The 27,585-nt window shown below is 43.1% G+C and overlaps 1 protein-coding gene across 1 annotated transcript in view; it reads left to right on the top strand.

Moving 5' to 3' along the window:
- The window catches only part of nsmfb (NMDA receptor synaptonuclear signaling and neuronal migration factor b), a 45,134-nt gene extending 19,030 nt beyond the window's left edge, over positions 1–26,104 (top strand). The window contains exons 7-16 of the mRNA XM_064971677.1: positions 13,789–13,853; positions 14,909–14,998; positions 17,102–17,229; positions 17,522–17,605; positions 17,861–17,894; positions 18,028–18,098; positions 18,259–18,338; positions 18,473–18,575; positions 21,064–21,139; positions 21,725–26,104. Of these exons, the coding sequence (XP_064827749.1) occupies positions 13,789–13,853; positions 14,909–14,998; positions 17,102–17,229; positions 17,522–17,605; positions 17,861–17,894; positions 18,028–18,098; positions 18,259–18,338; positions 18,473–18,575; positions 21,064–21,139; positions 21,725–21,822 (829 nt within the window). The 3' untranslated portion in view covers positions 21,823–26,104. The remainder of the gene's footprint in view (positions 1–13,788; positions 13,854–14,908; positions 14,999–17,101; positions 17,230–17,521; positions 17,606–17,860; positions 17,895–18,027; positions 18,099–18,258; positions 18,339–18,472; positions 18,576–21,063; positions 21,140–21,724) is intronic.
- The last annotated feature ends 1,481 nt before the right edge of the window (positions 26,105–27,585 follow it).

Raw genomic sequence — 27,585 nt, 5'->3', positions numbered from 1 at the left:
ACATGGAGCAAAACAAACATACAGTCAATAATACAGTATAAACAAGTCTATATACGATGTGAGCAAATGAGGTGAGATAAGACAGGTAAAGGCAAAAAAAGGCCATGGTGGCAAAGTAAATACAATATAGCAAGTAAAACACTGGAATGGTAGATTTGCAATGGAAGAATGTGCAAAGTAGAAATAAAAATAATGGGGTGCAAAGGAGCAAAATAAATTAAATACAGTAGGGAAAGAGGTAGTTGTTTGGGCTAAAATATAGGTGGGCTATGTACAGGTGCAGTAATCTGTGAGCTGCTCTGACAGTTGGTGCTTAAAGCTAGTGAGGGAGATAAGTGTTTCCAGTTTCAGTGCTTTTTGTAGTTCGTTCCAGTCATTGGCAGCAGAGAACTGGAAGGAGAGGCGGCCAAAGAAAGAATTGGTTTTGGGGGTGACTAGAGAGATATACCTGCTGGAGCGTGTGCTACAGGTGGGAGATGCTATGGTGACCAGCGAGCTGAGATAAGGGGGGACTTTACCTAGCAGGGTCTTGTAGATGACATGGTGCCAGTGGGTTTGGCGACGAGTATGAAGTGAGGGCCAGCCAACGAGAGCGTACAGGTCGCAATGGTGGGTAGTATATGGGGCTTTGGTGACAAAACGGATTGCACTGTGATAGACTGCATCCAATTTGTTGAGTAGGGTATTGGAGGCTATTTTGTAAATGACATCGCCAAAGTCGAGGATTGGTAGGATGGTCAGTTTTACAAGGGTATGTTTGGCAGCATGAGTGAAGGATGCTTTGTTGCGAAATAGGAAGCCAATTCTAGATTTAACTTTGGATTCAAGATATTTGATATGTGTCTGGAAGGAGAGTTTACAGTCTAACCAGACACATAAGTATTTGTAGTTGTCCACGTATTCTAAATCAGAGCCGTCCAGAGTAGTGATGTTGGACAGGCGGGTAGGTGCGGGTAGCGATCGGTTGAAGAGCATGCATTTAGTTTTACTTGTATTTAAGAGCAATTGGAGGCCACGGAAGGAGAGTTGTATGGCATTGAAGCTTGCCTGGAGGTTAGTTAACACAGTGTCCAAAGAAGGGCTAGAAGTATACAGAATGGTGTCGTCTGCGTAGAGGTGGTTCAGAGACTCACCAGCAGCAAGAGCGACCTCATTGATGTATACAGAGAAGAGAGTCGGTCCAAGAATTGAACCCTGTGGCACCTCCATAGAGACTGCCAGAGGTCCGGACAGCAGACCCTCCGATTTGACACACTGAACTCTATCAGAGAAGTAGTTAGTGAACCAGGCGAGGCAATCATTTGAGAAACCAAGGCTGTCGAGTCTGCCGATGAGGATGTGGTGATTGACAGAGTCGAAAGCCTTGGCCAGATCAATGAACACGGCTGCACAGTAATGTTTCTTATCGATGGCGGTTAAGATATCGTTTAGGACCTTGAGTGTGGCTGAGGTGCACCCATGACCAGCTCTGAAACCAGATTGCATAGCAGAGAAGGTATGGTGAGATTCGAAATGGTCGGTAATCTGTTTGTTGACTTGGTTTTTGAAGACCTTAGAAAGGCAGGGTAGGATAGATATAGGTCTATAGCAGTTTGGGTCAAGAGTGTCCCCCCCTTTGAAGAGGGGGATGACCGCAGCTGCTTTCCAATCTTTGGGGATCTCAGACGAGGCGAAAGAGAGGTTGAACAGGCTAGTAATAGGGGTGGCAACAATTTCGGCAGATAATTTTAGAAAGAAAGGGTCCAGATTGTCTAGCCCGGCTGATTTGTAGGGGTCCAGATTTTGAAGCTCTTTCAGAACATCAGCTGAACGGATTTGGGAGAAGGAGAAATGGGGAAGGCTTGGGCGAGTTGCTGTGGGGGGTGCAGTGCTGTTGACCGGGGTAGGAGTAGCCAGGTGGAAAGCATGGCCAGCCGTAGAAAAATGCTTATTGAAATTCTCAATTATGGTGGATTTATCAGTGGTGACAGTGTTTCCTATCTTCAGTGCAGTGGGCAGCTGGGAGGAGGTGTTCTTATTCTCCATGGACTTTACAGTGTCCCAGAGCTTTTTTGAGTTAGTGTTGCAGGAAGCAAATTTCTGCTTGAAAAAGTAGGCCTTGGCTTTTCTAACTGCCTGTGTATACTGGTATACTGTATACTGGGGGCTGTTCGATGCTAATGCAGAATGCCATAGGATGTTTTTGTGTTGGTTAAGGGCAGTCAGGTCCTGCAAGAACCAAGGGATATATCTGTTCCAAGTTCTAAATTTCTTGAATGGGGCATGTTTATTTAAGATGGTTAGGAAGGCATTTTAAAAAAAATATCCAGGCATCCTCTACTGACGGGATGAGATCAATATCCTTCCAGGATACCCCGGCCAGGTCGATTAGAAAGGCCTGCTCACTGAAGTGTTTCAGGTGAGCGTTTTACAGTGATGAGTGGGGGTCGTTTGACCGCTGACCCATTGCGGATGCAGGCAATGAGGCAGTGATCGCTGAGATCTTGGTTGAAGACAGCAGAGGTGTATTTAGAGGGCAAGTTGGTTAGGATGATATCTATGAGGGTGCCCGTGTTTAAGGCTTTTGGGAGGTACCTGGTAGGTTCATTGATAATTTGTGTGAGATTGAGGGCATCAAGTTTAGATTGTAGGATGGCTGGGGTGTTAAGCATGTTCCAGTTTAGGTCGCCTAGCAGCACGAGCTCTGAAGATAGATGGGGGGCAATCAGTTCACATATGGTGTCCAGAGCACAACTGGGGGCAGAGGGTGGTCTATAGCAGACTGCAATGGTGAGGGACTTGTTTTTAGAGAGGTGGATTTTTAAAAGTAGAAGTTCTAATTGTTTGGGTACAGACCTGGATAGTAGGACAGAACTCTGCAGGCTATCTTTGCAGTAGATTGCAACACCGCCCCCTTTGGCAGTTCTATCTTGTCTGAAAAGGTTGTAGTTTGGAATTAAAATTTCAGAATTTTTGGTAGTCTTCCTAAGCCAGGATTCAGACACAGCTAGAACATCCGGGTTGGCAGAGTGTGCTAAAGCAGTGAATAGAACAAACTTTTGGAGGAGGCTTCTAATGTTAACATGCATGAAACCAAGGCTATTACGGTTACAGAAGTCGTCAAAAGAGAGCGCCTGGGGAATAGGAGTGGAGCTAGGCACTGTAGGGCCTGGATTCACTTCTATATCGCCAGAGGAACAGAGGAGGAGTAGAATAAGGGTGCGGCTGAAAGCAATAAGAATTGGTCGTCTAGAACGTCTTGAACAGAGAGTAAAAGGAGGTTTCTGGGGGCGATAAAATAGCATCAAGGTATAATGTACAGACAAAGGTATGGTAGGATGTGAATACAGTGGAGGTAAACCTAGGTATTGAGTGATGAAGAGAGAGATATTGTCTCTAGAAACATCATTGAAACCAGGAGATGTCATTGCATGTGTGGGTGGTGGAACTAATAGGTTGGATAAGGTATGGTGAGCAGGACTAGAGGCTCTACAGTGAAATAAGCCAATAAACACTAACCAGAACAGCAATGGACAAGGCATATTGACATTAAGGAGAGGCATGCTTAGTCGAGTGATCAAAAGGGTCCAGAGAGTGGAGAGGTTGGTTGGGGGGTCACGGCGATCCAGACAGCCAGCCAGGCCATCGGTAGCAAGCTAGCATAGGATGGACGTCTGTTATTAGCCACCTCTTGCGCTCCGTCAGTAGATTAGTGGGGTTCCGTGTGGTAGAGGGGACCAATCCAAATCACACAACAACAACAAAAATAAAAACAATAGATATAGCTAGAGGCCCAGAAGAAGAAAAAAATAATAACAATAAAAATAACTAAATAAATTGTCCGATTATCTATTCAGATAGCAGCCGATAAGACAGCTAATGGCTAGCAGGCCGCAGATGGGCGCCCAGGCAACGTCGCGACGGAGGAACCAGACGGATAACTCCCTCGGGTAGACAACGTCGGCAGTTCAGCCGTGAAGGCCCGGTGGGGCTCCGCGTAGGCAGCAAAACGGGTCCGGATAGGTGACCGCAGCCCAGGAGTGATTGATGGAACTCCTCAGCTGGCTAGCTCCGGAACAACTGATGTTCGCTCCGGAATCGACGAAAGCTTTAACTAGCTTCTGATTAGCTTCTGGATTAGCTTCTGGCTAGCTCCTGGCTAGCTTCTGGCTAGTTTTTTCTGACTAGCTTGTGATTAGCTTCTGGATTAGCTCCTGGCTAGCTTCTGGCTAGCTCCTGGCTAGCTTCTGGCTAGTTTCTGGCTAGCTTCTGGCTAGTTTCTGGCTAGCTTCTTGGAGTTTGGAGTTTCTGGCTAGCTTCTTGGATGATTACAGACTTGAGGTAAATAATACTTTTTTATACTTTTTTATAAATATAAATTGGTGAGGCGGGTTGCAGGAGAGTGTTTTGAGGATGAGTTTATGGAAAATTTAAATAAAAAAATGTATGAAAAAAATTGTAAATATATATATATATATATATATATACGGGACACGACAAGACGAGGACAAAAGACGTCTGAACTGCTATGCCATCTTGGTTCTATAAGATGTAGCAGACGTTGATGTTCCACGCCTACCCCGGCGGAGAACACCCCACAATGCATACTTCAATGCTTACCCAGAATGGCAGGGCCTGCTTTCAAGATCTGATGATATCATGTCCCCCCTCCAGTACTCCAAGCAGTTTTTCTCTGAAGACATTCTGGAAGTTATTGTAGGGCAGTCAAATCTATATGCGATACAATGTAACGTAAACAAGCACCTTAACCTCACTCCAAAAGAATTGGAGCAGTTCCTGGGTATTGTAGTGTACATTGTTTGGTTTACCCTGCACCTTCATGTTTTGGAACAAAGCCTGCCGAGTGTCCCAAGTAGCTGACACCATGACACCATGATACTGAATAGATGGGAGGCCATCAAAAAATCCCTGAGGTTGACAGTTGGGATCTGAAGCGAAAAACTATCGCCAAAGTCCCATGCCCTGCTGTGGTGTAAGAATACAACAAGAATATGGGTGGGGTGGATCTGCTCGACTCACTGTACCAGGACAAAATCAGATCAAAGAAGTGTTCCCGCAGGATGGTCTTCCACTTCCTGGATATGATCATTGTGATCACCTGGCTGCTCTACCAAAGATATTGTGAAGGCACTGGCATGAGAAAGAAGGAACAAATGAAGCTGTATACCTTCAAGTCATACATTGCAAAAGTGGAAAGAGTCTGGAGCGCGAGAAATGTTGTCCCAGTTCAACATTTGCTGGTGAGGTATGAGGAGAAGAGGAGAAAATAACCCTCTGCTTCAATTCCAGTCCCTGATGTGCACCTGGATGCCACAGCCCACTGAAAAGAAGGGGAGATGCAAGATACCAGGGTGCACAGGTACACCAAAAGCCAAGTGCCAGAAATGTGATGTCCACCTCTGTTTCACATCCACCAGCAACTGCTTCCTGAGGTTCCACACAGAATTGGAAATCAGAGTGTGCTTTGTCAAAAAGAGAAACACTGATTCAAATAATAACCCACACAAACACACATTCAGACACACTGAAACACACACACTTGCATATATACCCGCACACATAGGCTAACCCCTCCACACACACACACACACACTCATTTGGGTGTTCGTTTATTTGATTTGTTTGATGTTTTGACTTCGAAGCTTCTTATTGTGATTGGCTGGAACTATTTGTGGTTGATGTTTGTCTAAATTAAACTTGTTCTAATGCATATATTGCTTGTTTTCCTTATTCCACTTATCATACGTACTATAGAAATCCTTGGTGTTTCAGCAAGAAACCAATATCTGTTTGGGAGACGACGATGACAAATTTTATGATGGATATATTATCAGGGACCCTGAAGCTCCCCAAAAAGCCGGGTGAAATGTTTTTCCCCCCAAAAATAAAAACTCATGCCATAGAGGGTTAAGCTGTTTTCCAGAGACATTTATTTGGATACATCCATAAAAATGAGCTAATGAGGCATGATTTCGCCTGGAAAATGTGCTCACTCATCAGGACACTGATGTTCAGAGGAGCGAGCCAACAACACAGCTAACACAATCGCTTCAAGATGGAAAAACTGCAAACTAGCTGCACTTAGTTTCTTTTGACATTTTTTCAATTACATTTCTTTGTGTATATCCATAAAAATGATGCCAGCAGATTCATGATTTTAACTGGTTGAGAAACGTTGCCTGCCTGTATTTCTCTCGTCCCGAATCCCGACACTATGGGACAGCTGGACATCGAATTTGTATTTTGAAACAATGTTGCAAATGTCGGAGAGACAGACAGTAGGGTTTTTACAAATCTCCACTGTTGAAATGGGGTGAGTTTATAATTCTCAAACAATATGACAGAAGCATCTTCAATTTGATTGGCTGTACCATGCAATTTTAATCATGTTTTGAGTTGCTTCATGTAACAGCAAAGTTACTTGAGATGATGCCACTTGCAACTGCAACTAAAATTGCATGATAGTTGCTTTGTGTAACCCCAGGCTTAGGCAACAGTCTCAATAAAGGTGTTTCCGTTATAAATTGGACACAGCAGAATGCACAACATTAGTTATAATTTATGAGTGTTTCTTCCAACACGTTTGTCTTAACTATGGCATTCATACTACAACAGTATAGAGAGAGATTCAGTATTGCGTGCTGGACAACACGTGGGAACAAATACCTAACTTTGAGAGAGTCCTCTTAAACAAAGACGAGCGACGACAGCGCTAAAAGCTTCTTAACATGCACAATAGCATCACGTGTCAAATAAACATTCATGAATTATGGAGAATTTTTTTTAGGCTTGTTTCTCTTCTTCCACTCTGTTCCACTGACATGTAAGGCTGTTTCTTTTCTCTGTTTCCCCTCATCCCTTTCCCTCTCTACTTCCTCCTTTAAAGCAGGCAGTGTTTGTGGGTAAACTGACGACAGCAACTCTCTCTCTCATACACACACACACACACACACACACACACACACACACACACACACACACACACACACACACACACACACACACACCCATATGCATAATACCCATATGCATAATGCCTGTGTTTGATCCACAACATGAATCAGAACCATGGATATGTGTATACCAGACAGCTGCGTAGAGCAAGAGACAAGGGAACAAGGGATGAAGTAGGTTGAAGAGATGAGGAGAAGTAGTGAGGGATGAGAGGGAGGGCAGTATTAAACTTCAAAGTCTAATTTCAACTTCTAAGTTAGAGAGGAAGAGGAGGTTAAGCACACATAACTTGCACCTTAAGCCATACCAGTGGCGATTTTAGCATGTAAGTCTTTTTGGGGACAGCTTTTAAATATTTTTAGATGCATGCCAGCAAAGCCACTAAACAACACAACACTAAACAATACAGTAATGTTTTAATTTTTCATTTTTTTCACCTTTATTTAACCAGGTAGGCTAGTTGAGAACAAGTTTTCATTTACAACTGTGACCTGGCTAAGATAAAGCAAAGCAGTGCATCACAAACAACAACACAGAGTTACACATGGAATAAACAAACATACAGTCAATAATGCAATAGAAAAAGTATATATACAGTGTGTGCAAATGAGGTAGGATAAGGGAGGTAAGGCAATAAATAGGCCATAGTGGTGAAATAATTACAATATAGCAATTAAACACTGGAGTGATAGATGTGCAGAAGATGAATGTGCAAGTAGAGATACTGGGGCGCAAAGGAGCAAAAAAGATAAATAACAGTATGGGGATAAGGTAGTTGGATGGGCTATATTTACAGATGGGCTATGTACAGGTGCACTGATCTGTGAGCTGCTCTGACAGCTGGTGCTTAAAGTTAGTGAGGGAGATAATGAGTCTCCAGCTTCAGTGATTTTTGCAGTTCGTTCCAGTCATTGGCAGCAAAGAACTGGAAGGAAAGGCGGCCAAAGAAATAATTGGCTTTGGGGGTGACCAGTGAAATATACCTGCTGGAGCGCGTATTACTATGCTGCTATGGGGACTAGTGAGCTGAGATAAGGCGGGGCTTTACCTAGCAAAGATTTATAGATGACCTGGAGCCAGTGGGTTTGGCGATTAATATGAAGTGAGGGCCAGCCAATGAGAGCATACAGGTCGCAGTGGTGGGTAGTATATGGGGCTTTGGTGACAAAACGGATGGCACTGTGATAGACTGCATCCAATTTGCTGAGTAGAGTGTTGGAGGCTATTTTGTAAATGACATCGCCGAAGTCAAGGATCAGTAGGATAGTCAGTTTTACGAGGGTATGTTTGGCAGCATGAGTGACGGATGCTTTGTTGTGGAATAGGAAGCCAATTCTAGATTTAATTTTGGATTAGAGATGCTAAATGTGAGTCTGGAAGGAGAGTTTACAGTCTAACCAGACACCTAGGTATTTGTGGTTGTCCACATATTTTAAGTCAGAACCGCCCAGAGTAGTGATGCTGGACGGGCGGGCAGGTGCAGGCAGCGATCGGTTGAAGAGCATGCATTTAGTTTTACTCGCATTTAAGAGCAGTTGGAGGCCACGGAAGGAGAGCTGTATGGCATTGAAGCTCGTTTGGAGGTTAGTTAACACAGTGTCCAAAGAAGGGCCAAAAGTATACAGAATGGTGTCGTCTGCGTAGAGGTGGATCAGAGAATCACCAGCAGCAAGAGCGACATTATTGATATTTACAGAGAAGAGAGTCGGACCGGGAATTGAACCCTAATTAATTGCACTATAACGGTGATTAAAGGTGCCCACAAACTGTTAGGGCCTACATAAAGTTGTCCCAACAGCAGAGCCGTCTTTTCAGCACCATGCAGTGAATCCTTACCACCGCTACAGCTGGTTATCAGCGGAACCTTGTCTGGCAGTGAAACTGTTAATTCAGCCTCATTTGCTAACTTTAAAAAAAGAAGCTGATATGGCTGACTTGCTTAAACAAATGTGGTTTCTACTGACAATTAATATGTACAATCTATGGCATAATGGGACGACGAGCAGATAAGAGTCAATCCGTAATTCCGATTAAGACATTAATGAGGGAGCGAGACAACAAAACCCCCGTTTTGCCCGGGGTTGAAGCGGCCAGCTGTCTAGTGATTTTAGTGCAGCATTTGATTCACCTTGTTATGCTGTGCTGACTTGCACAGGAAGATGGCGCGGCAGTCCTTCTTGTGGGCAAATTTCGTCATCAAACTTTGTCATCAAAGTCTGGCATTCTCTGGATTGATGGTGCTCTCCAGACAATTGGGAACTTGGAAAAAAACAAGGTTGAATCATGATGTCTGATCTTCAGGTCGTAGCTCTAGAAAGTGGCCCGAGTTCCCGACTTGGAATTCTGAGTTGGATGACCGTTCAAAACATATTAATTTCCCAGTCGGAGCTTGTTTTTTTTTTTGAGTTCCCAGTTGTCTTGAACTCAATGAAGTGTGAGATTTCCCAGTTCTGAGTTTCCTGTTTTTTTTTACACGCCAGAAGTCCTACTAGATTGACAACATGGCCAATGTATTCAACCTTTTAGGCTAATAATAGCCTAAACAAACCATTCTAGCACCATTATTTAACTTTACATGCTTGCGCCACCATTATCTTAGGCTATATTGTTGAGCATTTGACACAATATAAAACTCACTACAATGCAAAACCCAAACTTACCTCTTTTACTGAACTAATTTGATCCAAATCTACCTCTGACGCAGTGCTGACCTCCTCAATCCTCCGTTTTGCCCGGGGTTGAAGCGGCCAGCTGTCTAATTCTCTGTCCTTGAGCTGATGTAGTAACTGCGGTGCTCACCGGTGGTGAGATATAAACAACTCATTCACTTGTGCTGTATTCAAACTTTTCTGGCCCATGGTGTTGCTTATGAATGTTTATCCTTTTGAAATGCATATTTAATTGGTCACTGCAAATGTAATTGGTCTTTGCAAATGTATGGAAGCGTGCTAAACTGTGTCCTATTCCGAACAACAGCAAAGAAACCATTACTCCTGCCAATAGTCGACCATTTAGTATGCTCCCTTCACTAAGTAAGATATTGGAGGGTATTGTGAATAGACACATATGGGAGTACATGGAAAAGAATGATCTGATTACAGCCAATCAGCATGCTGTTCACAAAAACCATTCCATTACCACTGCATTGGTTGACATGATTGACCAGAGGCTCAATGCTATGGATAATGGCAGGTTTGTGGGTGTACTATTTTTAGATTTTAGTGCAGCATTTGATTTAGTGGATCATAAAATAATTTTGACAAAATTGTTGCATTATGGTTTTAAGGAGGAAACATTGAATTTGGTACAGTCATATCTATCTGACAGGAAACAGTCCACCTATAACAATGGTTCATTTTCTTCCCCTCATGCTTTAAACTATGGAATACCGCAGGGCAGCTTCCTTGGGCCACTACTTTACTTGATATATACCAACGACCTTCCTTATGCCTTATCTGAAAGTCAAGCTACTATATTTACAGATTATACTATAATTTATGCAGCAAGACAATTGGTTCAACAGGTACAGCAAGCTCTACATGTAGAGTTGGAAAATATCAGGAAGTGGGTTTGCCGGAACAAACTTGTTTTAAACACAAACACACCAGGAAAAGGCCAACACAGCATGGGATACAATTAAGTATGGGGGGAGTACAAATTGAAGAAGTGGCAGAAACCAAACTACTAGGAGTGCAGCTAGACAACTGCTTATCATGGTTGTCTCAAATAACTCATCTATGTTAAAAGAAATATTAAAGCTGCATGCATGATCAGAAGGATAGCTACATATTTAACGGGAAAGATTCTTAACCCAAGCATGAATTGAGAGTCAGGTGAGCTACTGTTCTGTGGCCTGGGGAAATGCATCAGCAAGTGAAATTAGGAAGCTGCAGAATGCACAGAAGAAAGCAGCAAGGATTGTTTTAAGGTGGACATATGGTTATTCTGTTGTAGTCAATGCGCAATGCTCTTGGTTGGTCATCAATCAACGAGATAATTGAAAAAACATTCTTATTTTATTTCATAATATACACCATTTAAAACGGCCAAACTCTATTCACAACAGTATTCAATTGGTAAGAGACAGGCATTCAGTAAATACTAGGAATAGATTGTCCACCATCTATGTGTTATCCAGACAGAAAAGACTGTGGGAGTATTTATCTGATCAATATGTTAGTGCGTTATGTCTGTTTGTAACAGTGTGTTATATGTGAAAATGTGATCGTATTATAAATTGTATTTTAATGTTTAAGGACTCTTTGAAGATTAGTCCAAATGAGAACTAAAAGAGATCCTAATCAAATAAAATCAAAATCCTTTTAAGCTTGGAAAAGAGATGCTTAAACGTAGACTTGGACCACACTGAATAACAGTCTAGTGATTGCTTTGCAACGCTTGCAGTTAGCCACTGATTCCTTCCAAACCAATCATTGTTGAATTTGCAATTTCCAATTTGTTGTGTAATGTTTATGTCCAATTTTCGATGAGCATGGATACATTTTCTCTATAATTTATCTTCATATGACAAGGATTGAAAAGGATTTGTCAGTAGATTGTTGACTTGATTCATGAATAATGACAGCGTGTCTAGTTTGCTAGCTAAGATTTTGAAAGTATGATGTTGACATGAGTCCAATCAAAGTTATGGTAGATATACCTTGATTTGACGTCATTTTATCTGTGGCCAATGACATTGAGCCTTGATGGATGGATAGTTCTAATGTAACTCTATGGCAGCACCCAAGGGGCTTGATTTTTCAAGCTATCCCCATAGATTTTGCAGCGACATAGTGCCCCAGTGAGTGACAGAACACTGACCAATCACATTACCAACTCCTATCCTCTGTATTTTCCACTGGCTGCCCCACCACCACAGAAAGCACTGAGGCTAGGCTGAAACACCTGCATTTAGCTGCCTTACTCAAGAAAGCAAAGATGAGACCATGTTTTTGTTTGCGGCTTTATTAATTAAATGATTTTTTTTTTACATTGTTTGCAAACTGATATGTGACACATATTAATGCACATTTTTTATATTAATAACAAAAATATATATAGATTAATAAAGTAATACTGTATATATACATACTACTGTATATATACATACAGTGCCTTTGAAAAGTATTCAGACCCCATGACTTTTTCCACATTTTGTTACGTTACAACCTTATTCTAAAATCAAAATACAAATCCTTAGCAATCTACTCACCATACCCCATAATGACATAGCAAAAAACATTTTTTTTTCAGAAATGTTGGCAAATTTATTACAAATAAAAAACAAAAATACATTATTTACATAAGTATTCAGACCCTTTGCTATGAGACTCGAAATTGAGCCCAGATGCATCCATTCAATTGACTGGACATGATTTGGAAAGGCATAAACTTGTCTATATAAGGTTCCACAGTTATAAGGTTCCACAGTTGACAGCGCATGTCAGAGCAAAAACCCAGCCATGAGGTCGAAGAAATCATCCGTAGAGCTCTGAGATAGGATTGTGTCGAGGCACAGATATGGGGAAGGGTACGAAAAAATCCCTGCAGCATTGAAGGTCCCCATGAACACAGTGGCCTCCATCATTCTTAAATTGAAGAAGTTTGGAACCACCAAGACTCTTCCTAGAGCTGTCCGCCCGACCAAACTGAGCAATCGAGGAAGGAAGGGCCTTGGTCAGGGAGGTGACCAAGAACCCGATGGTCACTCTGACTGAGCTCTAGAGTTTTTCTGTGGAGATGGGAGAACCTTCCAGAAGGACAACCATCTCTGCAGCACTCCACCAATCAGGCCTTTATGTTAGAGTGGCCAGACGGAAGCCACTCCTCAGTAAAAGGCACATGACAGCCCGCTGGGAGTTTGCCAAAAGGCACCTAAAGACTCTCAGACCATGATAAAGAAGGTTTTCTGGTCTAATGAAACCAAGATTTAACTCTTTGGCCTGAATTCCAAGCGTCACTTCTGGAGGAAACCTGGCACCATCCCTATTGTTAAGCATGGTGGTAGCATCATGCTGTGAAGATGTTTTTCAGCGGAAGGGGACAAAGTTTTTTATTTTGAATAAATTAGCTAAAATGTCTAAAAACTTTATTATGTCATTATGGAGGTATTGTGTGTAGATCGCTGAGATGTTCTTAAATCAATTTTAGAATAAGGTTGTACTGTATATATTTTTAGCTAAACAGGTGTGGCTCAAAACAGTCGGGGCTCTGCCCTGAATGACGGTTCACAACTGAGCCATACCATTGCATGTGTTTCCTTAAAAAAGTTATTTAGTAATTGCTTCTGTTTATGAGGATGCAATATACAGTACCAGGCTCCAGTAACACGGTTATCTCTACACATTACTGTATCTAGTCAGTATTTACTTTCTGTGTAACTAACATCACATGTTTGTTTTTTTTTTTTTTTCAAGAGTTTGTACACTGTCAGTAGATGACAGCTGAATCACAGGAACTTGTTTCACAAGATTGGATAAAAAAAAAAAATCACAGATCCACAATGTTTTAGATCTTTTTTTCAGAGGTTTTGGATGAGTCAGACCGACTAAACTTGGAAAAGAGTTCATCTCTTTTGATCCAGTTGAATCATGTTGTGGGAGAGTTCGAAAGGAATCAGATTGATCAAGACTGAATAACTTCAAACAGCCCCCCCCCCAAAAAAAAACATGAACAGGCATTGATTGACACGCCATTTCCCTTTCCTGTCCAGGTAAGCTACTAAACTGTTACTCTTCTTCTTCCCTCTGCTCTCTCTCTCCCTCACCCTCTGTTCTCCTTCTCTCTCCTCCCTCTTTCTTCTCCCTTCTACTGCTCTGTTCTTTTCTGTGACAGGAACTTCCGGAAGCACCTGAGAATGGTGGGCAGCCGCAGAATGAAGGCTCAGAGTGAGTTCCCCAGTGAGTGTGGCCCTGGTGCCTGTGCCGTCGTAGCTTGTTATTATGGGATCTACTTTCGTCAGTGTGGTTGTGCTACATGCATGCAGCCTGTACAGTACATGTGTCAGTGTGTGCTGGATAAAATATACTGCATGGTACATTCATGCATTCATAAACAATTGTGGCATGGCTCAATATTAACTAGTTAAAGCTACAGTAAATGGAACCAAGTGGTCCATTGTGGGAGTGTGGTGAAACCTTAGTAGTATAGTCTCCCAAGCACACCGAATCTCACTTCACCCGCCCCCTTCCACATGTTCTCCCCTCTAAATTCTGTGTCCCTCTCTTACTTTTCAACCTGTCTGAAAAATAGACATCAATCTCCCAGGAGAAAGTGGTCAAAAAGTCAAGATGATCAACGTTACGGCATAAAAGCTTTCAAGTTGGCGTTTTATAGTAGGATGTCTGGTTAGAAGAAGCTGGTAGAGGTGTTGACTTTATTAGCAGCTGTTAAGTGACTGGGTGGTTTGGATACGACAGACCCAGCTGTGAGCTGGAGTACCAGATGCTCACCCACTCAGCATCACTGTTTCGTGATGATGACTCAGTCAGAGCAATACAAGGAACATGTTTTCAGCCAGGCTGTTTTGAATGAACCGGGATGTGTTGAACATATGGGAAGTGTTTGTGTGTGTTGGCGTCTGTTTGGCGGACTGAATCCCACTCCGTGTTGAAAGACGTTTCTGAGTTACTAGCATCTGTGTTGAGTGGCTACATCCCAATTATCTGTCCTTTTCTCCCAAAGTGTTCCTTTGTTCACCTCCCTTCACTGATTTGGAAGGAAATTACAGGTATTAAAATACAAGGTGGAAACTCCCTCTAGCCTCCACCAATCCAATCCTTTTAGACTTGTGGGAAGTAGTGAACAAGTGTACACTTCAGAAGAAAATAGATATTATTGGAACATGCCCAGTGTGTTTTGGGCTTGATTAGGGAAAGTGCGTGTGGCACTGCCCCCCCCTCCCCCCCCGGCCTCCTCCTCATCCTCCACTCATTCTCCTCCACTCCTTCATCAGCATATGCCGACCGCCGAGCCAAGAGTTTCAACCGCTCCTGGAGTGACCCCACCCCTATGAAGCCAGACTCTCTCCATGGCTCCAGAGACAGTGAGTCCAGACACATACTATACACACACTCGCTCATGCAAGCCGACGTGCCCAGGAGACATACGCAAACACACTTTCTCACTCAAGCATACTCGACACAAGCACGTACAGTTAAGAATAACTTTACTGAGGCACAAAACAGGCGCTATACGTACACTATGGACACGCACACACTCACACACACACTCACACACACACTCACACACTCATTTGAAAGAAGCTCCCCTGTACAGACTGTTTGACCCCGATTGTGTTTTTCTTCTACCTATTCACGTCTGTCTTTTGGCAGCGGCGGTCTACTGTACCTTGCGTCTGTACGTCTGTCCTTTACGCCTGTACTGTGCGTCTCTGCCGTCCTCCATATCTGTCCAGGGTCTGTCCGAGTCCGGTGCTTGTATGTTCCAAGCTCTGTCTTTCATTCTAAATATTTTGTGTCCGTGTCTCTCTGCAACCTATTGTCTATGTATCTGATGGTTTTGTGTGCCTGCTTTATGTGCCTATGATTTCTTGTGCTACAGTGCATTCGCAAAGTATTCAGACCTCTTGACTTTTCCCACGTTTTGTTACGTTACAGCCTTATTCTAAAATGGATGAACAAAAAACTAAATCCTCAATCTACACACAATACCACATAATGACAAAGCAAAAACAGGTTGTTCAGGAATTTTTGCAAATGTGTAAAAAAACAAAAACAAACAGAAATACCTTATTTACATATGTATTCAGACCCTTTGCTATGAGACTCGAAATTGAACTCAGGTGCATCCTGTTTCCATTGATCATCCTTGAGATGTTTCTACAACTTGATTGGAGTCCACCTGTGGTAAATTCAATTTATTAGACGGGATTTAGAAAGGCACACACTTGACTATATAAGGTCCCACAGTTGACAGTGCATGTCAGAGCAAAAACCAAGCCTTGAGGTCGAAGGAATTGTCTCCGAGACAGGATTGTGTTGAGGCACAGATCTGGGGAAGGGTACGAACACAGTGGCCTCCATCATTCTTAAATGGAAGAAGTTTGGAACCACCAAGATTCTTCCTAGAGCTGGCCTCCCGGCCAAACTGAGGCATGGTGGTGGGAATGTTTCTCAGCGGCAGGGACTTGGAGACTAGTCAGGATCGAGGGAAAGATGAACGGAGCAAGTACAGAGAGATCCTTGATAAAAACCTGCTCCAGAGAGCTCAGGACCTCAGACTGGGGGCGAAGGTTCACCTTCCAACAGGACAACGAGGCTAAGCACACACCCAAGACAACGCAGAGACCTGAAACCCAAATGCAGACACAGGAAGCAGATGGTTGGAGTTTAAGATGATTAATAAATCCAAAGGGAATAGTCAAGAGAATGGTCGTGGACAGGCAAAAGGTCATAACCAGATCAGAGTCCAGGAGGTACAGAGTGGCAGGCAGGCAGACTCGAGGTCAGGGCAGGCAGAATAGTCAGGCAGGCGGGTACAGAGTCCAGAACAGGCAAGGGTCAAAACCGGGAGGACTAGAAAAAGGAGAAAAGGCAAAGCAGGAAACCGGGGAAAAACTCTGGTAGGCTTGGACATACAAGACGAACTGGCACAGAGAGACAGGAAACACAGGGATAAATACACTGGGGAAAATAAGCGACACCTGGAGAGGGTGGAGACAATAACGAGGTCAAGTGAAACAGATCAGGGTGTGACAAAAAATAGCGGTGCCTCGATGCACCCCATCCAACCTGACAGACCTTGAGAGGATCTGCAGAGAAGAATGTGAGAAACTCCCCAAATACAGGTGTGCCAAGCTTGTAGCTTCATACCCAAGAAGAGTCTATGCTGTAATCGCTGCCAAAGGTGCTTCAACAAAGTACTGAGTATAGGGTCTGAGTACTTATGTAAATGTGATATTTCCTCGATGTGTGTCTCTCTATGATTCCTGTCTTCTTCTCTCTGCAAACAGCCAGCAGCCAGGTGCGTAGCTTTTGATTGCAGACTCTCCTCTAATCAGCTCTGTTTGTGATCCTTTCATCTCTCTCCGACTCTGTGTTTCTCTGTGTGTGTGTGTGTGTGTGTGTGTGTGTGTGTGTGTGTGTGTGTGTGTGTGTGTGTGTGTGTGTGTGTGTGTGTGTGTCAGATGGGGACCTGCAGTCCTCGTCAGGGGCTCTAGATGAAGGGTCACAGGAGGATGCGGACTGGGAGGAGGAGAGAGAGCTGGAGAGAGCAGCCTGCGAGGGAGAGGACTTCACCCCCCCCAAAATCATAGTGAGATTCTCAGCTCACCTACGAGACCAGTTAGCCATCTCATAGCAGTGCAAAGTGAATAGGGTACATTGTGTTGTTAATAGCTAAGTGTAGATTGTAGTAGAATATCTCTGTAGTGCTGTTCTATATGACCTTAAACAGATATCATACTACTAAGTAGGGTAGTTTCTGACAAATGTATGTGTCTGTTTCCATTCTTATTATGATGTTACTTACAGTATATAATGTACCTACTGTAGACAGTTTTTTGTGCATTTTTGTATAGATGTTGAGACTGTCTGTCTTCTTCCAGCTGATATCCTCTAAGGTCCCGAAGGCTGAATATGTCCCTAACATCATCCGTCGGGACGACCCCTCGGTCATCCCCATCCTTTATGTGAGTCCCTCTCATCCACTGGTGCGTTGCACTACTCCTACCTGTTATGATCATTCCTGGATATTCTGATGACTGTCATATTGATTTGCAAGAGTCTCTTCTACACTTCCTAAATATTACAGTTTATATGGAAAATATCAACTTTTTAAATGCTACGCCATAACGCGCATACCATAAACCACCCCGTTCACACAGTAGTTGGAATTGTCTTACCGTCTCATTTTATTGTCTCCTATTTTTTTCATTTTTCTGTAGGATCATGAACATGCCACATTCGATGACATCATTGGTGAGTAGAGGAAGTGTTTGTTTTTCAGTCATAGTATGCCCTGAATAATGATCATAGTACAGTATGTGGCCTCTCCCCTCTCTCCTCAAGTAACATTTATACTTTCCTCCCTCATCTTTCCCTCCAATCACAGAGGAGATAGAGAAGAAGCTGACGGCCTACAGGAAAGGCTGTAAGATCTGGAACATGCTCATCTTCTGTCAGGTGAGAGAGGGGAAGGGGAGATGGCTTAGACACTATTGTGTGTTTGCGTGTGTGAGCTGGAGAATGGGTTCTTATTGTCTCAAACTCAGTGTTTATGTCAGCTTATTGCTGCTGCGGTTATTGTTGCACGCACATAACCGGAATGAACCCTGTTCTCCAGGGAGGTCCGGGGCATCTGTACCTGCTCAAGAACAAAGTGGCCACGTTTGCCAAGGTGGAGAAGGAGGAGGACATGATCCAGTAAGATCACTCACTTCTGACAACAATATCACCATGACAACTGTCACTGGATTGCAGGAGCATAGACCAAAGTCATACACTACCATAAAAATGCAGATTCATTTAATCTCTTCCACTTGTATTTGTATGGACAGGTTCTGGAAGAAGTTGAGTCGGTTCATGAGCAAACTAAACCCCGAGGCCAACCTCATTCACATAATGGGCTGCTATGTTCTGGGGAGCGCCAATGGAGAAAAAGTATGGATTTAAAGTTTCCTATTGCAGTTGCAAAAATCTAGTAATTTTCCCAAAGTTACCAGGTTTTCTAGAAATCCCAGTTGGAGGATTCCTGAATTTCCTGCGTTCTCCCCTCCTGATTCCTGGATTTCCTGTGTTCTCCCCTCCTGATTCCTGGATTACCTGTGTTCTCCCCTCCTGATTCCTGGATTACCTGTGTTCTCCCCTCCTGATTCCAGGAATTTCTGCCTAAACCTTTGGGATTTTGTGAAAGTTACTGAAATGTTGGCCCCATAGTCTGGGTAGCAGTCTGTTTAGCTGTCATTCCACTCCTTGACAATCCTCGTCATGCTAATCTTTGTCATAGGAGAGCTAAACAGACTTGTACCCAGGCTAACCCTACCCAGTACTATATTAACTTATGTAAAGAGTTGTTTCCTATTCTGTCACTGTAAACATTTATTACCACAACTGTACTGCTTCATTATAGATGAGTGCACAGTATATAGGCCTATTTTTATTTATGTAGCCAGTATAGAGCCACACACACACACACACACACACACACACACACACACACACACACACACACACACACACACACACACCCCTGCCCTGCTGGCCCTCCTCACCCACAGAGACTAAGCCGTACTGGCAGACACTGCAGGGAACAAGCAGCTATGCACACAAACAGATTCACGTACACACACACACAGACACACACGCACACACTCAGGCACGCACACACAAACACACACAGGCACTTAGTTCAGATGGTCTTGAAAATGCATGCACTCTCACACAGAAACTCCGTACATTTGCTACAGCATTTGTGTTTACTCATTTAAATAATTGAACATACCGTTTTCACACGCTGTATTAGGCAGTGAAATGTGCAGCAACACATGCATGCATTTTGTTCATTAGCACGCAGTACAGTGTGCCCACCCTCTGACACAGACATCAGTGTTGTTCCAGTCTAGCTGACATTTTCGCCACGTTGTTCCTTCTCTGGAGTGTGTGTGTGTGTGTGTGTGTGTGTGTGTGTGTGTGTGTGTGTGTGTGTGTGTGTGTGTGTGTGTGTGTGTGTGTGTGTGTGTGTGTGTGTGTGTGTGTGTGTGTGTGTGTGTGCGTGCGTGCGTGGCAGTCTGGAGGCTGTACAAATCGCAGAAATGAAACAGGGAAGCATTTTTCAGTGCATTTATCAGTGTTCTCTTCTGCTATCTGTAATCCCCTGCTACCTCAGCTGGAATGCAGATAGAAAGCTTTAGTCATCCGTCTAATAATAGTCTGCTAGTTTCAGACCTACGTACCGGTACACACCCAGCTTACCTGTAGCTGCAACTCAACTCTAACATCTCCTTGATTGATTTTGCGTGTCTCCCAAATGGTACCCTTTTCCATATACAGTGCACTACTTTGACCAGGGCCTACAGGGAATGGGGTGCCATTTTGGATGCAAACCTTAACTTCGTTATACAGCTCGTTTCCACTCCTTTAGTTGTATTCACTCCCTGTACAGTCTTCTTCTGGGGAGCAGTCACCTCTAGCCTACAAAGGACAAGACAAAAACATCCTTAGTTCCTCCTCTGAATTCTGTTAATCCGTCTGCTGGTTTCTGCCGATAGAATCGACCACCGAAATCCTTCTGTTGTACAGTATTCCCCTCTTTTAAAATAGTGACCCGGCTTTAAGGGTTCAAACGATTGTTGTTCATCTCTGTCGACACGGTCAGGGGAGTTCAGGTTAAGCACGGTAACACTGGAGCACATTATATTCAAAGTGTCCCGCTAGGGCCCTGAACCCTGACCTCTCCCACACACGCACACAAACTCCCCAGAGGTTCCGTACATTGATTTAGATCATGCATGCTGCTACTTCTACTGCTCTGTGAATGGCGTCAGCAGATAGGAAACGGGCTTCTGGAAAAACATGTTAATTGGTTGCGAGGCTCCATGGGGCAGTGGCACTGGCTGGTCCAGACTGCAGGGAGTGGAGCAGGAGTGGAGAAGAGAAGAGGTGCAGGGAAAGGGGAGGTGCAGAGAGAGGGAGAGGAGCGGGGAGAGGGGGGGGTGTAGGGAGTGAGCGGAGAAGTGGGCAGGAGGAGGGTTATGTAAGGTACAGTAATGTGCTCTGACAGGCACTCCAGCAATGAGCACTCTCCTCGTACACAACGGCCACTCAACAACAGATATACTCAGTGAGACAAACACAGGTTAACACTTCAGTGTCACTTCCCATTCTGCTGTATACACAAGACACACTCTGCCCCTGTCGTTCCCACTATGAAGGGCTCTTTTCGGTTGATGTTATGACATATTTAACTTTGGAGTTAGTTGTATTGCTTTTGGAGGTACAACTGAGCGTTAGTTTCCTTTGGAAAAAGAACGAGTGACAATATGTCTGCAATTGTTTTTGCTGTGAACAGAAGACTATTTTCTCTCCTCTCAAGAGGTTTGTCTGTTTTGCCAGATGGATGTTTTGAAATGTAAAATGTTCTGCTTCACAGCTAATCCAGAACCTGAAGCAGCTAATGAGACCTCATGCCATCGAATTCAAGTCCCCACTAGAGCTGTCTGCGCAGGGTGAGTGTAAACATGCATGACCACATGCACACAATTTCACATATGTACATTTTCCAATATCTGCTACATGCTGCGCTGTACACGTTCCCTGAATGTAAATAGTGAACATTGATCAAACCTAGTAAGGCAAACCAAGTTAATTAGGACATTTGGGAACACACCGGCAGACATGTCTGAACTTCCTGAGCTCTGAACGCACCCCTCATCAATCATTTCCCCCTGACACTTATTGATGTCATGCTAATTATTTCTCAATTAATATATCATTATCTCCACTGAGTGTTTCCCTCTCCTCTATTGACCCACAAGACCCAAACTATTTCTCCACCTCTTTCTCTTTTATCTTGTCTCCTCCATTTCCACCGGTTTATAGCTTGATCAAGCTTTACATTACATGAACACTTCAATCAACTGTATATTTCAATCAAACTTTGAGAGTAGTTGTTGGGAAGGGGGGGGGGGGGGCGTGAATTATTTTATTTTCTGAGAACGGATTAGCTAGTGGAGAGGTGAAGAGAAATCAACTGGATTTAACCGGAGCCCCTCGACCCCGCCCACCCACCCTCTCTCTATTTCTCTCTCTAGGCAAGGAGATGATCGAGATGTACTTTGACTTCCGTCTCTTCCGCCTGTGGAAAACCCGCCAGCACTCCAAGCTGCTCGACTATGACAACCTTTTGTGACATTGCTCACCTTTCACCTTTGTCAGCCTACTGGCTGTGTATCTCATCACCGATAGCCTACAGTGACGGCTTTCCTTGAGAGGTCCTGGACGGGAGCGCTCTGTAGAAGAGGTGCAACAGGAAGACGGGGTTCAGGTGGTTTTACTCACCGAGGAGGCTTCAATCCTCAGCTCTCGGATATGAATTGAAGGCACTAAGTGAATTACAGTAGCAGCTACTGTCAAGAGGTGAACTGTATATTCCCCCCCCCCCCATCCATTTTCACCATCTCAACTAATGCCTCTACTGAGAGAGAACCAGAGAGTGAAGGTAGAAGAGAGGAGTGGATAGATCATCCTTTAGTCTCAAGAGACACATTGTGTTAGATTTTATGCTCAGGAGCCCAGAAAGTCTTCTTGGAAAGAGAGAGTGAGAGAGAGAGAGAGAGTGAGATGCAGCACCTGCAGGGAAAATAAAGACTCTTTGTGAAAGGGGAGAAGAGATGGTGACAGATTTCCTCCTTTGTCTACCTGTCAGCTGTGTGAACTCAGATTAGTACGTAGATCTCCCTAAGGAGCTAAATGTATTTATGAAGTGCTTTGGTGGTTTTCGGAGCTTTAGAGAATAGATTTCCGTTATCTATACATGTACCACAAATAGAAAAGATAGTACTAAATTAGTCTTACCAATAATTCAAAGTGTCTATATATCGTATAAAACAGCATTTATTTTGAACTTATTGTATTAGTATTTCTTATGAACTGTTTGTCTTGAATAACTCAGGGTTACTGCTATCCCTCGTATGATAATTGCCGTCACCTCATGTACCGTCATAACGTAACGGAATAGGACGGAGATGTCTGTCGACGAGTTCCGATCCTCTCCGCTCAGTGGTTGTCAGGGAAACCGTTTCTGTGTCTCTGAGCACCTGTGCGTGTTTGTGTGTGAACGAGGCAGTTTTTCTTTTTCTTTTTTGATTCTTCATACACTAGGTCAATTGTAGCTTATTGCTCATTACGCATGCAACAGTGACACCATACCAGAGCCCTTCCACGTTTATGTTTTACCCTGCTGAACTACGGACACAGACGTTTCTTTCTTGTAGTGTTCAGTTCACTCCCAGGGAATGATACCCTGATGCTGTGAGCGCTCTGTCTTACTGTGTGTGTCTGCATTGCATTGCTAACTGTGCATCACTTAATACTGCCATGAGGTTTATGGAACGTGGACTAGGCCGAGATGACTTGTGTCACACTGCTTATGGTCATCTCCCTCTCTTTATATCTACAGTATATTTACTTGTATTTCACTAGTATTGCTGCTAGTTAGTCTAGTTACTCTCTGCACTGCCTGTGTTTTTCTTCGTTCTTGTTCGAACCAAAATCTCAGTATTCTTGTCATGTCATTCTTATGGCATTTACTTTCTGTGTATTGTGCTATTGACTTTTAACAAATGGGCTTTCTGTCTTGCCCATGTGATATTGTGCAACACTCAGTAGTGGTACAGTACACCTCAAACACACGCGGAGCAGTTCTGTGAAGGAGCGGGTCATGATATTGAGATTGGTTTCCAACTTTTGCTCGTGCTCAAAAGTGGCAAAATAACATCATTTACGGATGCTCTTCGCATTCCCTCCTTAAACTGTTCCACCAGAGCTATTAAGTTAACGTGTGTGTAGCTCCTCGGCGCGTGTGTGTGGGTGGTTTGTGTGTTTCTCAGAATCCTAGCATGATGAGGCACTGCAGGGGTACTGAACTGTGAGGAGTCTCCATTATCAGTGTTCTCTCTTAGCTGGGGGGGGGGGATGATAATACACATCTTTATGCATCCGTGTGGACATACTCACCACCGAGAGACAAAAGAGAGAGGCCATTTTCTTTATATTCCGTAAGATTTGCTATTATTCAGCAACGTTGGTACAGAGGGTACACGCCTAACTATTCTTTGTTGACCTTCCTAGAATGAGGCAGGCACTCCATGTATTTTACTCACTTGTAGTTTTTCTACATTTAACTCTTTCTCACTAACACACGAGTATTACTGTACATGCGTTATATTGATGTGCAATCAACATTCAGTTTGTGCCACATGGGTATTGTATCTCTCCCCCACTCCTCTGTTTAATGTGTACCTTTACAAAACTGTTAACCAAGGATACAAACCCTCTATCCTGTAGCAATAGACTTTGTAACATTTCCTACACTGTTATTAGAAAATATGCGTTTGCCTTGTTTTGGTCCCAATGCACAGCAATCTCCAACATTACTGACATTGATACGGAAGCAGAGACAGAGGGAAAGAGCACGAGAGAAAAGAGAGAGAGAGTGAGAGAGAAAGAGCACGACTGTACACATTGATATGTGAGGTTCAGTGTTTATAGCAGATGAGGATGTGTGTATCTTGCTACTCAGAAAGTAGCCTGCTGTATGTGTGGTCTTGGATATCCCACAGTTACTGGCCTTCAACTTCCTCTTCTCAGACCCTCACTGCTGCCTGCCTCAAAAGCTAACCCCGGGAGGGATTAGGGCCGAGATTTAATGCGGAAGATCTGCGCAATAGCACAATTTTACATTCAAAAGACAATGTTCCTGTGTTCCTGACTACATTCACGGTGCACACTGCATATGTCCGGCTCGATCGGGAATTGCCCAACGCGGCTCTTCCTCGATATGGATTGAATCTAGCCCTAGGTGTTGGAGCAGAAAGACATGAATTGTTACTGTATTAAAATACATCAAATTGGCCATATCTATCTGTCTTTGCGTGGCCTGTTTTAATGCAAATTAGCTCGGAAAACAGAAATGGAAAAACAGTGAATTAAGTGAAGTGAATTAATTGAGCACAGTGAAATACAGTGAATTCAAAAATGTTGTATGAATCATTGATGTATGGTTCTGCTTTAAAATATGTTTATGACCCAGGGGATAGGCCAGTGGACAGAGAACCATCCTTTAAATGCCATGGATATAGGAATATTTATTATCTGGCATTTGAGGATGATTTCAAACCATTGTGCCAGCAGAGGAGGAAGTGGTGGAGCAAATGTAGTGCACTATATAGGGAATAGGATGCAATTTGGGATGCATGCGTAAGAAGGGTAATATACGAGGGCTATGGCAATCTTTCTTGGATAGTTGACAAGCATGGATAGACATTAAAACTATGAGATTGCAAAAGAGAGACGTGTAAATGAGAAGTTGGTCTGGCCCATATTTAGATGAGAGCTAGGGGCTTTGTCCCAAATAGCTCCCTATTTCCTATTTAGTGCACTACTATTGACCAGGACTCTGCTCAAAAGTAGTGCACTTTCTATAGTGAATGCAGTGACTGTAATGTATTATACTGAAGGCAGAATCAGTGAAGCGAGCGCTGACTGCTCGTCGTGGTTTGACTTATCATCCTGGCCAACGAAGCAGCCATTTCCATTTCTGTGAGTAGAAATATAATTGCACAAACCAAGACATCCATCTCACACGCTCTCTTAATTCAAACCTTCTGTCGTCACCAATGAGTAAATAAGACATTTCCATGAACTTTCATCCTATTTTTAATGTATGAGTTTCTCCCCCATTGACTGCGTCCACTTTTTATCAAGATATATTGTACGCCTCCCAAATGACACCATGTTCCCTGTATATAGCACTACGTTTGACCAGAACCCTATGGGGAAAGGGTGGAATTTTGGACTCAGCCATTGCCTAGTTCTCTGCTCTGTATGCTCTGTGTTGGGGATGCTGATTGAGTTATGATGATTGATTGATGCAGCTCTGATTGCTCTGACGCCTCATGTTGGGAAGTGATTGTATTTTGGGACGAGGGGGAGCGCACACAGATCTCATATTGTGTAATTTCGGTCTTGACTTTTCACAAAGTCATGTCTGGACCAGGGCGTTGCATTTTCAGTAGATTTCTTTAGGTAGATGTACATAACATACTACAATAGAAAGGGAGATTTTAGAAGTGACGGCTGTCACTAATGTAATTCTTTAGTCAGGTTGAATATCCAAATGTCTTGATAAGAGTATTGTTTAAAATGCTAATTATGATAGTGATTGATGTCTCTGGTGATTTTAATACTAGGAGATACTAAAGAAAATAGACTGGAGTAGTGTACTTTTACTTAGAATAGCCATATATCTTGAGAATTGACATTTAATTGACATTTTAAACTTGCTGTAACTGAACTAATATCACGAGCAGTACAGTATGTTTCGCACTGTACAATATTGGTACTAACCAGTGGAAAATGTTTCTAAAGTGTTATTCTTCTTTTCAGTAAAAAATGTATCCAGTTCTAACCAATTTGTGTCTTCGTTGTTTCTTTGTTGGCTGACTCACCTGAATCTGTAAATAACTTGCTCGATTTTACAATGAACTGTCGGGAAATAAGCGGCACAATGATAGATAGGTGATTTATCCATCCAGTCCAGATTCTCAATTTATCTTGAAAATTATCTGTTGCCTCTCTGCCTATAATACACAATGGTTGATAAACTATTTGTCTCTGACGCGCATGCACACGCACACGCACACGCACACGCACACACACACACACACACACACACACACACACACACACACACACACACACACACACACACACACACGCACACACACACAGACCTCTGGCACACTTTCCACAGTCTGGCTGGTCATCAGCTGGTGCTTAAAGGTTGTCAGCTCATAGGAGATGTACCTAGGATACCTTAATAAAAAATGAATTAAATACAAGTCACCCAGTAAAATACTACTTAAATAAAAGTATCTGGTTTTAAATGTACTTAAGTACAGGGATGGAAAAGTACAAAGAATGGTCATGTAAATGCCCTACATCAAATTCCTTATATTACAGTTTTTTCCAACTGCTTACATACGTTTTGAAAACTGTCTCCTTTTCTTCAAAACTCTACACACAATTCCCAAAACTGCACACACAAAATGCAAAATGCCTCACATCTCCTTCAAAATGTAACACTGCATTCAAAATGCCATAAACACATGTCGGAATGAAGCATTTACATCAAATGGCAAACACTGCTTTCATAATAGTACATTTTTGGATATACCATGTAAACACTGTTGTTCTAAATCTAAAGCTCTTTGGTCTTTCATAGGCTTATATCTACATTTCAATACAATGTTCTACAGTGGAAGGAATCTGCTGAGAGGGGTAACAAGTACACTGTAAACACCAAGCAATGTAGAAACAGAAAATATTTATTAGGCCAAACATTAAAGATGTATACAGTAGCAAACAACAAAACCATAAACATATGTAAACCAAAAGTATATTCTTTAGAATACAGTAAAAAACACAATTGTGTGTGTGGGGTCCCGAGGGGGTGGGGCAGTCACCAGTGCTAAGTTACGCTACATCTCTTCTCCGGCCTGGGTCTACCTCTTCTCCGGCCTACTTTACACAACTGTTGAAGGGAGATGGAGGATGGAGCTGCTGAGACCAACACTGCAAAACAAGAACAAAGTGATGGTGAGCACTCATGGGATTGGCTGGCTGGCTAGAGTCTTTCATTAGCAGGTAGAGGGAACAAGAGAGAGGGAGTGAGGGAGGGAGAAACAAGCCATGACACGTGATGTAGTCTGAATCTGGGCCACTCTCCTCCCTCTGTCGTAAGCCCCAAAGTTAACATTCCTCAAAGGGCACACGATTGGATTACGTGACATTCTCAGAGTGTTGGTGTTTAATTGGTGTTGTGGCTTTTGGCAACACATTTGAAAAAGGTCCCCAAGGATATTAATAATTAAAAATAATGAGTCAGGGTTTT

Source organism: Oncorhynchus masou, chromosome 1 (assembly GCF_036934945.1).
Source record: "Oncorhynchus masou masou isolate Uvic2021 chromosome 1, UVic_Omas_1.1, whole genome shotgun sequence".
NCBI classification, from domain to species: domain Eukaryota; kingdom Metazoa; phylum Chordata; class Actinopteri; order Salmoniformes; family Salmonidae; genus Oncorhynchus; species Oncorhynchus masou.
This window is presented reverse-complemented; position numbering and strand designations above follow the sequence as displayed.